This window comes from Dryobates pubescens, chromosome 33, assembly GCF_014839835.1.
Source record: "Dryobates pubescens isolate bDryPub1 chromosome 33, bDryPub1.pri, whole genome shotgun sequence".
NCBI lineage: Eukaryota > Metazoa > Chordata > Aves > Piciformes > Picidae > Dryobates > Dryobates pubescens.
In genome coordinates, this window is record NC_071644.1 from 517,172 (window position 1) to 532,260 (window position 15,089).

At 66.6% G+C, this 15,089-nt stretch overlaps 1 protein-coding gene across 2 annotated transcripts in view; it reads left to right on the forward strand.

The window, feature by feature from the left end:
- EPHB2 (EPH receptor B2) overlaps nucleotides 1–15,089 on the forward strand; it is a 169,790-nt gene that overhangs the window by 83,508 nt on the left and 71,193 nt on the right. For both annotated transcript variants that reach the window (XM_054175737.1, XM_054175739.1), the window contains exon 4: nucleotides 14,347–14,502. In XM_054175737.1, coding sequence (XP_054031712.1) covers nucleotides 14,347–14,502 — 156 coding nt within the window. The remainder of the gene's footprint in view (nucleotides 1–14,346; nucleotides 14,503–15,089) is intronic.

The window sequence follows — 15,089 nt, forward strand, 5'->3', positions numbered from 1 at the left end:
GGTCAGTGGTGCTGAGGGTCAGTGGTGCTGAGGGTCAGCGGTGCTGAGGTCAGCGGTGCTGAGGGTCAGCGGTGCTGAGGGTCAGCGATGCTGAGGGTCAGCGGTGCTGAGGTCAGCGGTGCTGAGGTCAGTGATGCTGAGGGTCAGCGGTGCTGAGGGTCAGCGGTGCTGAGGGTCAGCGGTGCTGAGGGTCAGTGGTGCTGAGGGTCAGTGATGCTGAGGTCAGCGGTGCTGAGGGTCAGCGGTGCTGAGGGTCAGCGGTGCTGAGGGTCAGTGGTGCTGAGGTCAGTGATGCTGAGGGTCAGCGGTGCTGAGGGTCAGTGGTGCTGAGGTCAGTGATGCTGAGGGTCAGCGGTGCTGAGGGTCAGCGGTGCTGAGGGTCAGCGGTGCTGAGGGTCAGTGATGCTGAGGGTCAGCGGTGCTGAGGGTCAGTGATGCTGAGGGTCAGTGATGCTGAGGGTCAGAGGTGCTGAGGTCAGTGGTGCTGAGGGTCAGCGGTGCTGAGGGTCAGAGGTGCTGAGGGTCAGTGATGCTGAGGGTCAGCGGTGCTGAGGGTCAGCGGTGCTGAGGGTCAGCGATGCTGAGGGTCAGCGATGCTGAGGGTCAGTGATGCTGAGGGTCAGAGGTGCTGAGGGTCAGCGGTGCTGAGGGTCAGCGGTGCTGAGGGTCAGCGATGCTGAGGGTCAGTGATGCTGAGGGTCAGCGGTGCTGAGGGTCAGCGGTGCTGAGGGTCAGCGATGCTGAGGGTCAGAGGTGCTGAGGGTCAGCGGTGCTGAGGGTCAGCGATGCTGAGGGTCAGCGATGCTGAGGGTCAGAGGTGCTGAGGGTCAGCGGTGCTGAGGGTCAGCGGTGCTGAGGGTCAGCGGTGCTGAGGGTCAGCGGTGCTGAGGGTCAGCGATGCTGAGGGTCAGCGGTGCTGAGGGTCAGCGATGCTGAGGGTCAGCGGTGCTGAGGGTCAGCGGTGCTGAGGGTCAGCGGTGCTGAGGGTCAGCGATGCTGAGGGTCAGCGATGCTGAGGGTCAGCGGTGCTGAGGGTCAGAGGTGCTGAGGGTCAGCGGTGCTGAGGGTCAGCGATGCTGAGGGTCAGCGATGCTGAGGGTCAGCGGTGCTGAGGGTCAGAGGTGCTGAGGGTCAGCGATGCTGAGGGTCAGCGGTGCTGAGGGTCAGCGATGCTGAGGGTCAGCGGTGCTGAGGGTCAGAGGTGCTGAGGGTCAGTGATGCTGAGGGTCAGCGGTGCTGAGGGTCAGCGATGCTGAGGGTCAGCGATGCTGAGGGTCAGCGATGCTGAGGGTCAGCGGTGCTGAGGGTCAGAGGTGCTGAGGGTCAGTGATGCTGAGGGTCAGTGATGCTGAGGGTCAGCGGTGCTGAGGGTCAGCGGTGCTGAGGGTCAGCGATGCTGAGGGTCAGCGATGCTGAGGGTCAGTGGTGCTGAGGGTCAGCGGTGCTGAGGGTCAGCGATGCTGAGGGTCAGCGATGCTGAGGGTCAGCGGTGCTGAGGGTCAGCGATGCTGAGGGTCAGCGGTGCTGAGGGTCGGCGGTGCTGAGGGTCAGCGATGCTGAGGGTCAGCGGTGCTGAGGGTCAGCGGTGCTGAGGGTCAGCGGTGCTGAGGGTCAGCGATGCTGAGGGTCAGCGATGCTGAGGGTCAGCGGTGCTGAGGGTCAGCGGTGCTGAGGGTCAGCGGTGCTGAGGGTCAGCGGTGCTGAGGGTCAGTGGTGCTGAGGGTCAGTGATGCTGAGGGTCAGTGGTGCTCTTGGACTCCTCAGGCTCAGGGACCTTGAGGACCTCTTGCAGCTGCAGTGGTTCTGTGCCTGTGTCTCAGGAGCTGCTCAGGGCTGGGGGCAGCCAGCACGGCCCAGCAGGGGCAGGGCAGGAGCTGCTGTGCCAGGAGAGCTCCTGCCGGCTGCTGGCACCTCCTGGCTGCCTGCCTGTGCCACAGGGAGCGGTGCCCAGCTGGGGCAGGGCAGGAGCTGCTGTGCCAGAGAGCTCCTGCCGGCTGCTGGGCACCGCCTGGCTGCCTGCCTGTGCCACAGGGAGCGGTGCCCAGCGCCCAGGGGCAGGGCAGGAGCTGCTGTGCCAGGAGAGCTCCTGCTGGCTGCTGGGCACCTCCTGGCTGCCTGCCTGTGCCACAGGGAGCGGTGCCCAGCAGGGGCAGGGCAGGAGCTGCTGTGCCAGGAGAGCTCCTGCCGGCTGCTGGGCACCGCCTGGCTGCCTGCCTGTGCCACAGGGAGCGGTGCCCAGCTGGGGCAGGGCAGGAGCTGCTGTGCCAGGAGAGCTCCTGCCGGCTGCTGGCACCGCCTGGCTGCCTGCCTGTGCCACAGGGAGCGGTGCCCAGCAGGGGCAGGGCAGGAGCTGCTGTGCCAGGAGAGCTCCTGCCGGCTGCTGGGCACCGCCTGGCTGCCTGCCTGTGCCATAGGGAGCGGTGCCCAGCTGGGGCAGGGCAGGAGCTGCTGTGCCAGGAGAGCTCCTGCCAGCTGCTGGCACCGCCTGGCTGCCTGCCTGTGCCACAGGGAGCGGTGCCCAGCTGGGGCAGGGCAGGAGCTGCTGTGCCAGGAGAGCTCCTGCCGGCTGCTGGCACCTCCTGGCTGCCTGCCTGTGCCATAGGGAGTGGTGCCCAGCAGGGGCAGGGCAGGAGCTGCTGTGCCAGGAGAGCTCCTGCCGGCTGCTGGCACCTCCTGGCTGCCTGCCTGTGCCATAGGGAGCGGTGCCCAGCTGGGGCAGGGCAGGAGCTGCTGTGCCAGGAGAGCTCCTGCCAGCTGCTGGCACCGCCTGGCTGCCTGCCTGTGCCACAGGGAGCGGTGCCCAGCTGGGGCAGGGCAGGAGCTGCTGTGCCAGGAGAGCTCCTGCTGGCTGCTGGGCACTGCCTGGCTGCCTGCCTGTGCCACAGGGAGCGGTGCCCAGCAGGGGCAGGGCAGGAGCTGCTGTGCCAGGAGAGCTCCTGCCGGCTGCTGGCACCGCCTGGCTGCCTGCCTGTGCCATAGGGAGCGGTGCCCAGCAGGGGCAGGGCAGGAGCTGCTGTGCCAGGAGAGCTCCTGCCGGCTGCTGGCACCTCCTGGCTGCCTGCCTGTGCCACAGGGAGCGGTGCCCAGCAGGGGCAGGGCAGGAGCTGCTGTGCCAGGAGAGCTCCTGCCGGCTGCTGGCACCTCCTGGCTGCCTGCCTGTGCCATAGGGAGCGGTGCCCAGCTGGGGCAGGGCAGGAGCTGCTGTGCCAGGAGAGCTCCTGCCAGCTGCTGGCACCGCCTGGCTGCCTGCCTGTGCCACAGGGAGCGGTGCCCAGCAGGGGCAGGGCAGGAGCTGCTGTGCCAGGAGAGCTCCTGCCGGCTGCTGGGCACCGCCTGGCTGCCTGCCTGTGCCACAGGGAGCGGTGCCCAGCAGGGGCAGGGCAGGAGCTGCTGTGCTAGGAGAGCTCCTGCCAGCTGCTGGCACCGCCTGGCTGCCTGCCTGTGCCACAGGGAGCGGTGCCCAGCTGGGGCAGGGCAGGAGCTGCTGTGCCAGGAGAGCTCCTGCCAGCTGCTGGCACCACCTGGCTGCCTGCCTGTGCCACAGGGAGCGGTGCCCAGCTGGGGCAGGGCAGGAGCTGCTGTGCCAGGAGAGCTCCTGCTGGCTGCTGGCACCTCCTGGCTGCCTGCCTGTGCCACAGGGAGCGGTGCCCAGCTGGGGCAGGGCAGGAGCTGCTGTGCCAGGAGAGCTCCTGCCGGCTGCTGGCACCGCCTGGCTGCCTGCCTGTGCCACAGGGAGCGGTGCCCAGCTGGGGCAGGGCAGGAGCTGCTGTGCCAGGAGAGCTCCTGCCAGCTGCTGGCACCACCTGGCTGCCTGCCTGTGCCACAGGGAGCGGTGCCCAGCGCCCAGGGGCAGGGCAGGAGCTCAGAGATGCTGCTGAGCCTGGTGCTGAGCCTGGTGCTGAGCCTGGTGCTGAGCATGGTGCTGAGCAGGGATGGAGAGCTCCTGGCTGCTGCTGGCTCGCAGGGGCTGGTGACAGCAGCTGGCGGTAGCTGGGCTGGCTGCTGGGGTGGGGGTCTCAGAGTTGGGGTGAGGGTCTCACTGCTGGGGTGGGGGTCTCAGTGCTGGGGTGGGGGTCTCAGAGTTGGGGTGGGGGTCTCAGAGTTGGGGTGGCGTCTCACTGCTGGGGGTGGGGGTCTCAGTGCTGGGGTGAGGGTCTCAGTGCTGGGGTGGGGGTCTCACTGCTGGGGTGAGGGTCTCAGAGTTGGGGGTGGGGGTCTCAGTGCTGGGGTGAGGGTCTCAGTGTTGGGGTGGGGGTCTCAGAGTTGGGGGTGGGGGTCTCAGTGTTGGGGTGAGGGTCTCACTGCTGGGGTGGGGGTCTCAGTGCTGGGGTGAGGGTCTCAGTGCTGGGGTGGGGGTCTCACTGCTGGGGTGAGGGTCTCAGAGTTGGGGGTGGGGGTCTCAGTGCTGGGGTGAGGGTCTCAGTGTTGGGGTGGGGGTCTCAGAGTTGGGGGTGGGGGTCTCAGTGTTGGGGTGGGGGTCTCAGAGTTAGGGTGGGGGTCTCAGTGTTGGGGTGGGGGTCTCAGTGTTGGGGTGAGGGTCTCAGTGTTGGGGTGGGGGTCTCAGAGTTAGGGTGAGGGTCTCAGTGTTGGGGTGGGGGTCTCAGAGTTAGGGTGAGGGTCTCAGTGTTGGGGTGGGGGTCTCAGAGTTGGGGTGGGGGTCTCAGAGTTAGGGTGGGGGTCTCACTGGTGGGGGTGGGGGTCTCAGAGTTAGGGTGAGGGTCTCAGAGTTGGGGTGGGGGTCTCAGAGTTAGGGTGAGGGTCTCAGTGTTGGGGTGGGGGTCTCACTGGTGGGGGTGGGGGTCTCAGTGTTGGGGTGGGGGTCTCACTGGTGGGGGTGGGGGTCTCAGTGTTGGGGTGGGGGTCTCAGTGTTGGGGTGGGGGTCTCACTGGTGGGGGTGGGGGTCTCAGTGTCGGGGTGAGGGTCTCAGTGTCGGGGTGGGGGTCTCAGTGTTGGGGTGGGGGTCTCACTGGTGGGGGTGGGGGTCTCAGAGTTAGGGTGAGGGTCTCAGAGTTGGGGTGGGGGTCTCAGAGTTAGGGTGAGGGTCTCAGTGTTGGGGTGGGGGTCTCACTGGTGGGGGTGGGGGTCTCAGTGTTGGGGTGGGGGTCTCAGTGTTGGGGTGGGGGTCTCACTGGTGGGGGTGGGGGTCTCAGTGTTGGGGTGGGGGTCCCAGTGTTGGGGTGGGGGTCTCACTGGTGGGGGTGGGGGTCTCAGAGTTAGGGTGAGGGTCTCAGTGTTGGGGTGGGGGTCTCACTGGTGGGGGTGGGGGTCTCAGTGTTGGGGTGAGGGTCTCAGTGTTGGGGTGGGGGTCTCAGTGTCGGGGTGGGGGTCTCACTGGTGGGGGTGGGGGTCTCAGTGTCGGGGTGAGGGTCTCAGTGTCGGGGTGGGGGTCTCAGTGTTGGGGTGGGGGTCTCACTGCTGGGGGTGGGGGTCTCAGTGTCGGGGTGAGGGTCTCAGTGTCGGGGTGGGGGTCTCAGTGTTGGGGTGGGGGTCTCACTGGTGGGGGTCTCAGAGTTAGGGTGAGGGTCTCAGTGTCGGGGTGGGGGTCTCACTGGTGGGGGTGGGGGTCTCAGTGTTGGGGTGAGGGTCTCAGTGTTGGGGTGGGGGTCTCAGTGTCGGGGTGGGGGTCTCACTGGTGGGGGTGAGGGTCTCAGTGTTGGGGTGGGGGTCTCAGTGTCGGGGTGGGGGTCTCACTGGTGGGGGTGGGGGTCTCCCCGTGGGCAGCAGCTGTCTCTCTGTGGTTGGTGCCCCGGGAGGGGCTGCTGGGCAGGGCTGGGCTCACGGGCAGCCGATGCAGGGGCAGGGCTGGGTGGCCCTGGCTGGGCTGGCACTGAGCTGCTGCACTTGGCTGTCCCTGATGAGGCTTCCTGCACAGCCTCCCGGGGCCTGGCTCACGGCGGCAGAAAGGCTGAAGGTGTCTGGAGCAAACCACAGCAGACTCAGGCTAAGGTCTTGGTGTCCCCTGAGGTGGTGACACCACGGACAGGGTGGCCTGAGGTGAGGCTGAGGCCCTGCAGCAGCCCAGCTGTCCAGGTCAGACCCTGAGGTGAGGCTGAGGCCCTGCAGCAGCCCAGGTGTCCAGGTCAGACCCTGGGCATCCAAGGACCCCGGCCAGGTGCAATGACAGAATTGCTTTGCCTGGAGAAGGCCTCTGAGGCCCCCCAGCAGCCCACCCCCACCATGGCCACCAAACCCTGGCCCCAGGTGCCACAGCCACAGGTTCCTTGAACCCCTCCAGGCATGGGGGCTCCACCACCTCCCTGGGCAGCCTCTGCCAGCCCCTGACCACTCCTGCAGGAAGGGAAATGGTCCTCACCTCCAGCCTGCCCCTGCCCTGGTGCAGCCTGAGGCCATTCCCCCTCCTGCTTCACTTGGTGCTGGAGTGGAGAGCAGAGTCCCTGCCAAGCCCCAGCCTGCAGTGCCGCTGGGACACCCCAGCTCCAGAGGTGGCATTCAGCTGCCCCTGCAGGGATGGACTTCTCAGAGGCTTCCTGCAGCCCTCTGGAGCAGGGCTTGGTGGCAGCCCCAGCTGTGCAGTTCAGGCGCAGCAGCTCCTGCAGTGCCCTCCCAGGCTGGCAGCTCGGAGCCCGGGGTGGCAGCTCCTGGCTGGCTGGAGCTGCTGCAGCTGCCTCAGGTGGCTCTGGAAGCCTCAGAGAGGTTCAGGGGCCAGCAATGTGGCTGCTGGGACGTGAGTGAATGAGAGGTGGCAGGGCCAGATGGGCCTGGGGGAGGGAGCAGGCTGGCACGGGGGCTGCGAGGCTCTGGTGGTGACAGCACCCAGGGCCCCTGCTGGGCTGGGGACTGTCACTTCCTGCTGGGGCTGCTTAGGCAGAGCCTCTCACTTGCAGCAAAGTGGAAAAGGGATTTTTTTTCCCCCTCCCCAAGCTGCTCCAACAAGCAGCAGCTTGAGCCCTGCTCCCCCAGTGCGTGTCTCCTGCCCTGGGGCCAGCAGGGTGCTGCCTGTGCCCCTCTGCTGGGAGGGTTGGCTGTGGGGCAGAGGGCAGCTTGGGCACCCAGCAGCTGCAGCGGTGGAAGCTCTCTTGGCCCTGGGCAGCTGGAGTGAAGGGAAGTTCTGCCAGACCCTTGGGGAGGATGCAGCTTCCTGCCCCTCTCTGAGCCCCTTGGGGTGGGAATTGTTCTCCCTGCGTCCTGCTGCACTTTGCCATGAGCCTGGGCCCAGCTCTGCATCTTCCTGCAGCCTGCTGCTGCACCACTGAAGGCAGCACTGAGGTCTCTCCTTTGCCTTCTCCACCCCTCAGCCTCTTCTTGCCCTCCAGGTGCTGCAGCCCCAGCTGCCCTCCCTTACAGCTGCCCTGGGACCCCAGAGTGCAGCAGTGCTGCCTGCAGTGGCAGAGCCCTTGCTGCAGGAAGGCTGCTTGGCTGCCCTGGGGGTTTGCAGGGGTCAGGGCCCCTTGGGCAGGGGAGGTGTGCAGCATGGCAGCTCCCTTGCCCTGCCTGGGGCTCCTCTGCTGACAGCAGGCAGGAAGGGAAGTTGCTGTGCAGCTGCACCCCAGTGCTGTCCCCCCACAAGGCAGCACTTAGCAGCAGCCCTTCTGCCAGCTCCACTCTGCACCTCCTGCTGACACAGAGCAAAGCTGGCAGCTGCAAAGCTGCTGCTGGCACTTCCCCAGCTGGCCTCTGAAGCTTGGCTGAGCTGGGTGCTGAGCTGCATTAACATCTCCTGTGGAGCCTGGCCTGCTCCAGCCTCTCCTGGCCACCCCCTGCCAAAGGGTCCCTTGGGAGCTGCACCCAAGGGGGCTGGAGAGGAGAGCATGGGGCAGCAGTGCCCAGGCTGTGGGAGGGGAGGGGGACAGCAGTGCCCAGGCTGTGGGAGGGGAGGGGGGCAGCAGTGCCCAGGCTGTGGGAGGGCAGAGCAGCCTGGGATGGTGCTGCAGGGCAGGGGGCAGGGGGGCAGCAGTGTCCAGGCTGTGGCAGGGCAGAGCAGCCTGGGATGGTGCTGCAGGGCAGGGGGCAGGGGGGCAGCAGTGCCCAGGCTGTGGCAGGGCAGGGCAGAGCAGCCTGGGATGGTGCTGCAGGGCCTGGGGCAGGGGGGCAGCAGTGCCCAGGCTGTGGGAGGGCAGGAGGGCAGCAGGAGGGCAGGAGGGCAGCAGTGCCCAGGCTGTGGGAGGGCAGGAGGGCAGCAGTGCCCAGGCTGTGGGAGGGAGGGCAGAAGGGCAGCAGTGCCCAGGCTGTGGGAGGGCAGGAGGGCAGCAGTGCCCAGGCTGTGGCAGGGCAGGGGGGCAGCAGTGCCCAGGCTGTGGCAGGGCAGGAGGGCAGCAGTGCCCAGGCTGTGGCAGGGCAGGGCAGAGCAGCCTGGGATGGTGCTGCAGGGCCTGGGGCAGGGGGGCAGCAGTGCCCAGGCTGTGGCAGGGCAGGGGGGCAGCAGTGCCCAGGCTGTGGCAGGGCAGGAGGGCAGCAGTGCCCAGGCTGTGGCAGGGCAGGGGGGCAGCAGTGCCCAGGCTGTGGCAGGGCAGGGGGGCAGCAGTGCCCAGGCTGTGGCAGGGCAGGGCAGCCTGGGATGGTGCTGCAGGGCCTGGGGCCTCTGGGGCAGGCAGGGATGTGCTGCAGGGACCTGGGCTGACACTGTGCTCCCCTGCTCCCCAAACCTGCCCCTCCTGGGGCCCTGGGCTGGGGCACCCAGGTGGAAGGCACTGAGCAGCTAGAGAAGCACTTGGGAGCCCCTGGGGCTGGGGGCAGCAGGCTCACAGCAGGAGCTGTGCAGGCACTGGCTGCCCCCTGGCTGCCCCCTGGCTGCCCCCTGGCTGCCCCCTGGCTGCCCCCTGGCTGCTCTGGTCCCGAGTCTGTGTCTGGGGTGGGTGTGCAGTGCCTGTCCCCAGCAGCCCTGAGGCTGAGTGTGGCTCTGGGCCTGCAGCAGCAGTGTCCCCCTGGGGGCTGCTGGCCAGCAGCAGCAGTGTCCCCCTGGGGGCTCCTGGCCAGCAGCAGCAGTGTCCCCCTGGGGGCTGCTGGCCAGCAGCAGCAGTGTCCCCCTGGGGGCTCCTGGCCAGCAGCAGCAGTGTCCCCCTGGGGGCTGCTGGCCAGCAGCAGCAGTGTCCCCCTGGGGGCTCCTGGCCAGCAGCAGCAGTGTCCCCCTGGGGGCTCCTGGCCAGCAGCAGCAGTGTCCCCCTGGGGGCTGCTGGCCAGCAGCAGCAGTGTCCCCCTGGGGGCTGCTGGCCAGCAGCAGCAGTGTCCCCCTGGGGGCTCCTGGCCAGCAGCAGCAGTGTCCCCCTGGGGGCTCCTGGCCAGCAGCAGCAGGGTCCCCCTGGGGGCTCCTGGCCAGCAGCAGCAGTGTCCCCCCTGGGGGCTCCTGGCCAGCAGCAGCAGTGTCCCCCTGGGGGCTGCTGGCCAGCAGCAGCAGTGTCCCCCTGGGGGCTCCTGGCCAGCAGCAGCAGTGTCCCCCTGGGGGCTGCTGGCCAGCAGCAGCAGTGTCCCCCTGGGGGCTCCTGGCCAGCAGCAGCTCCCTCCTGGCTGCTGTGTGCCCTGCAGGGCTGGAGCCCTTCTCCTCGGGCCCCAGGCACAGAAGGCTTGGCCAGGGCTCTGAGAGAGGCTGTCAGGGAGCACAGCCTCTGCCTCCTGCTGCAGGGCTGAGAGCAGATTATCTTTGTTTTAACACCAATTAAAGCAGGAAGGGTTCATGGGATTAGGGGCTTCCCATCAGTGCAGTTTGATGTCACCACTTGCTTGGTTGCCTTCCCTCCCTGCCTTCCCCTGCTGGGTGACAAGCAGCCTGGGCAGGCAGAGCTCTCCCAGGCAGGAGCTTGGGGAAGCATCCAAACAAGGCCAAGCAAAATAACAGACTCTGGAAGCCCTGAGTTCTCCTGGAGACCACTTGGAGCAAGCTGCCCTGGGCTGGGAGCAGCCTGCAGGCTGTGTGCCTGCTGGGCAGGGCCAGGCTCCTGCCTGCACAGCACAGAAAGTGCCTCTTGCTGCATCCAAAAGCAGCAGGGTTGACAAGGGACTGCAGCCCCCAGAGCCCTGCAGCCAGGGGTTGGGGGGCAGAGGACAGCAGGAGGCTGAGCAGCAGCAGTGTGGTGCTTGGTGTCACCACCCAGAGAGCCTCATGGGCTGGTGCCAGAGTGTCACAGAGCCACAGAGCTGCCAGGGCTGGAAGGGAGCTCAAGGCTCAGCCAGCTCCAGCCCCCTGCCATGGCCAGGGACACCTCACACCACAGCAGGCTGCTCACAGCCACCTCCAGCCTGGCTGCAAACACCTCCAGGCAGGAGGCTTCCACCACCTCCCTGGGCAGCCTGTGCCAGGCTCTCACCACCCTCCTGGGGAACAACTTCTTCCTCACAGCCAATCTCAATCTCCCCACTTCTACTTCTGCTCCATCCCCCCCAGTCCTATCCCTCCCTGACACCCTCAGAAGTCCCTCCCCAGCTTTCCTGCAGCCCCCTGCAGAGCCTGGAAGGCCACAATGAGGTCTCCTGGGAGCCTTCTCCTCTCCAGCCTGCACAACCCCAACTCCCTCAGGCTCACAGCAGAGCAGCTCCACTTTGGGGCTCCTGGGCAGTGCTGTTCTCCAGCACCTGAGGCTCTGAGATCCTTCTGTGTGAGCCAAGGCACCCAGACAGGGCTGTGGGCTTCAGCCTAGAGGATGCTGGCAGCATCCTGATCACCCCAGGTGCTGGGACAGGGACTGCTCCTAGACCAGCAGCACCCAAGGTGCCCAGGGTGGTGGAGATCATCTTGCCCTCACTCCCAGAAGGACTTTGAGGGCTGGAGCAGGGCCAGAGAAGGTCAACAGAGCTGGGGAAGGGTCTGGAGAGCAGGGCTGGGGAGGAGCAGCTGAGGGAGCTGGGGGGTTTGAGCCTGGAGAAGAGGAGGCTGAGGGAGACCTCATTGCTCTCTGCAGCTCCCTGAGAGGAGGCTGGAGCCAGGGGGGGGTTGGGCTCCTCTCTGAGGGAACAAGTGACAGGACAGAGGGAGATGGCCTCAGGTTGTCCCAGGGGAGGTTCAGGTTGGCCATGAGGAACAATTTCTTCCCCAGAAGGGTTGCCAGGGCCTGGAGCAGGCTGCACAGGGGGCTGGCTGAGCCCCATCCCTGGGGGTGTTTACAGGCTGCAGAGCTGTGGTGCTGAGGGCCATGGTTGGCAGCAGGCTTGGCAGAGCTGGGCAGGGGCTGGACTGGCTGCTCTGAAAGGGCTTTGCCAACCCCAGTGGTTCTTTGGCTGTGCCCAGGAGAGTGCTGCTGGGTGTTGAGCTTGGAGCTCCATCCTCCCAAGGGTCTGCAGCAGTCAGGAGCTCCCAGGCTGCTGCCACCAGAGCTCTGCTCCTGGCCTGTGAACTCACCACCTGGTGCTGGCTTCAGCCAGAGCTGAGCTGTGGGCAGTGCCCCTGGCTGCAGTCACCTCTGCTCTCCAGCAGCTCCCTGGCTCCTCTGGAGGGGAAGGCACAGGGCCCAGACCTGCCCAGCCTGCAGCAGCCCTTGCAGAGCATCAGGTCGACCATCAGCATGGCTCTGACAGGTCCTTGGCCACTCGGCAGCACTCTCAACACCTCCAGGGATGGGGACCCCAGCCCCTCCCTGGGCAGCCTGGCCAGGGCCTGAGAGCTCTCTCAGTGGAGAGATTCTCTCTGATATCCAACCTGAGCCTCCCTTGGTGCAGCCTGAGGCCATTGCCTCTTGTCCTGTCCCTTGGCACTTGCTTGAAAGGGCAAACCCCAGCCTGGCTCCAGCCCCCCCTCAGGGAGCTGTGGGGAGGATGAGGCCCTGAGCAGCCTGTGCTGGTGGGAGCTGTCCCTGCCCATGGCAGGGGCTTGGAACTGGCTGATCTCCAAGGTCCCTTCCAACCCACCCCCTTCCAGGGCTCTGTGCTATGGCTCTCCCTGGGGGGAAGCCCGTGGTGCCCCTTGGCTGGGGCAGGAGCTGTCCTGTGGTGGTGGCCAAGGGAGCCCCAGCCTGCTGTGGGGTCTGCAGGGCAACTGGGTGCCAGCAGCAGCAGAGAGAGTGGTGGCAGAGGGCTCCCAGAAGCCCAGGGGAGGGTGAGGGGCAGGCTGTGGCTTGGGCAAGCAGCTCCAGGGCATGCTGAAGGCAATGGGCTGCAGAGCCTGGCTCCAGCCCCAGGGGAGGAGGCCCAGGGGGGAGACAAGGCCCAGGGGATTGAGACTTGGTGGTCCCCAGGGCCAGGGCCAGGGCCAGGGCCATGGCTGCTGTTTTCCATCAGCCCTGCAGGAGGAACCAAGCCAGGAGAGGAGAGCTGGGGAGGACTCCCTCAGAGCCATTGGCCTGGGCTGAGGGTGGCCTTTGGGGAGCTTGCAGAGAGCTTTTTGCCCTGAGCCTGCTTGGAGCCTGCTCAGCTCCCATTGGATCAGTTAGAAGGTTGCTTAGGGGGAAGCTGTGAGCCCTGGGGCCAGCAAGCAGGGAACCACTCTGCAGCCCCTCCTGCATGCTTGGCCAGAGGGCTGTGCCCCAGGCTGAGCCAGGGCTGGCCCAGGGTGGGCAGCACTGCAGGGAAGGAGGGCTGGGTGCCTCATGCCAGCACTGCCCCCAGCTGCAGCTCCCTGCCAAGGTCCTCCTGCAGGGGAGGGCAGGACCCAGGATGGGTCCTCCATGGAATTGCCTTCCCAGGCATGGCCACCTCCAGTGCCCTGGGGGTGGATGGATGGGACAGGAGGACACCCAGAGCTGCTCAGGCAGTCCCAGCCTTGCCTGCAGCACTCAGAGCCGTGCCCTGGCCAGGCAGCCACCCATGCCTGGGTGCAGCAGCGGAGCAGTTAAAGGTCCCTATGCTCCCTGTGAGCCCCCATCAGCTTCCTCTGGTTGGTGCTGGAGGTGTGGGAGCCCTGCCCCTGGGAAGCTGCACACCTGCAGGGATGGGGCCAGAGCTGCTGTCCCGGTGCTGGGATGGAGGCAGCTCTGTCACAGTGGGAGCTGCTCAGCTCTCAGCCTTGCAGAGCTCTCTTCCCAGGCAGCAGCTTCCAGGGATGCTGAGCCCTGCCCTTGCTGCAAGCCCCAGGGGAGGCAGCACCTTCCAGAGCTGCTGGCAGCACCCTGGCAGGAAGCAACTGGAGACTCCTCCTGGCCTCTAGCAAGGGCTGAGGCCATCCACACTGCTCTGGGGAGGGGGCAGGGGAGGGGGCAGCTCCTGCCTGCAGATTCCAGTTTGGACTTGCTGTTTACCTTGGAAAGCAGAAACTGGAGGGGGGTGTCCAGCTGACCTCAGCCATGGAGCCAGCCCAGCCAGGTCCCTCTGCAGAGCCTTCCTGCCCTCCAGCAGACCAACCCTCCTGCTTGTGTCATCTGCAGCCTCCCTCAGGGTGCCCTCAGTCCCCTTGTCTCGGTCACTGCCTGATGCTGGTGGCAGAAGTTGGACTTGATGCTCTTTGAGGTCTCTTGCAACCTTGGTGATTCTGTGACTTCCTGGTGATGCTGAGCAGTGCAGAGCAGGGCTGGCTGTGGAGAGCTGCCCAAGGAGCTTAGGAGGTGCTGTGAGCAGGGAATGAGCAGCAGCAGGCAGGAGGTGATGCCCATGGGAGAAGACAGCCCCAGGCTCACAGAGCCATGCACAGGGATAGGCTGGGAGCTGCCCTGGTGGCTGCTGGGGCTGAGCCCCTGGGGCTGCACCAGGCTGTGCAGCTGGGGCTTGAAAAACAGTTTGGACTTTGCTAACGATGAGAAAAGAGCAGAGAAGGAGGCAGGAAATGTTGTGTGAGTGGCTTGGGGCATGGCAGAGGGCTGTGCCACCCAGGGGGGCATGGAGGAGGTGGGTGGCAGTGCAGTGTGAGGCTGCAGCAGAGCAAGTGGCAGCTGGCAGCTCCCAAGCAGAGGTCAGCAGTTCCTCCCTGCAGCCTGCAGTGCCCATGCAGGGCTCCTGCTGCAGGGGAGCGTGGCTGCAAGGCAGGGAGTCCCAGACCCGCTGCAACCCGCTGGGGAGGCTGAATGCAAGGAGCCTGCCCTGAGAGAGGCCCTGAGCTGTGCACTGCTGGAGGGTGGGGAGGTGCTGGGGGCAGGGAGGGTGCCTGGCTCTGCTCTGCTCCTTGGGTGGCCGCTGCTGGGCAGGGGATTCTGGTGGCCGTGGACCTTCGGTCTGCCTCGGCCCAGCTGCGTCCTTGGTGGCGGAGGCTGAGAGCTCTCTGCATTCACAGCTCCCTGAGAGGCTCCTGGCCGGTGGTCACAGCTGGGGACCCCCAGCCCTGCAGGCAGCAGGAGCAACTCTGCCCAGGGTTTGGCTGCTCAGAGCCTGCTGAGCAGCTGCTCCTTCTCCGCCCGCTTGCCTTCAACGCGCCAGGCTCTGCCTCTGGACCCCGCAGAGCCCCGGAGGCTGTCCCCTGGCAGCGCTGCCAGGCTCTGGGCATCCCCAGCAGCCCTGGGCCCCGCTCCTCACCTCTGCTCTCCCTTCTCTTCCAGGCTGCCCCTCGGGGACCTTCAAGGCCAGCCAGGGGGACGAGGGCTGCGTGCACTGCCCCATCAACAGCCGCACCACCTCCGAGGGAGCCACCAGCTGCGTCTGCCGCAACGGCTACTACCGGGCGGACGCCGACCCCCTCGACATGCCCTGCACCAGTAGGTGGCCGCGGGGGCTGGGGGCACACAGCACTCACAGCACTCAGCACTCACAGCACTCAGGGGCTCCTAACAAAGCCCTGAGTGGGATTTTGGAGGAATCACAGCGTCACAGAATGGCTTCAGCTGGCAGGGAGCTCAAAGCTCAGCCAGCTCCAGCCCCCTGCCATGGGCAGGGACCCCTCCCCCCAGCCCAGGCTGCTCAGGGCCTCATCCAGCCTGGCCTGGAACACCTCCAGGCAGGGCACAGCCACAGCCTCCCTGGGCAGCCTGTGCCAGAGTCTCCCCAGCCTCACTGCCAAGAATTTCTTCCCCATCTCCAGTCTCAGTCTCCTCTCTCCCAGCTCAGAGCCATTGTCCTCATCCTGGCACTCCCAGCCCTTGTCCAGAGTCCCTCCCCAGCTCTCCTGGAGCCCTTCAGGTGCTGGAAGGTTGCTCTGAGGTCTCCCTGGAGCCTTCTCTTCCCCAGGCTGCACAGCCCCAACCCTCCCAGCCTGTCCCCACAGGGGATGTTCTGCAGCCCTCTGCTCATCTTGGTGGCCTCCTCTGCAGTCTCATTCCCTCACCCAGCCTGATTTTAAACACTT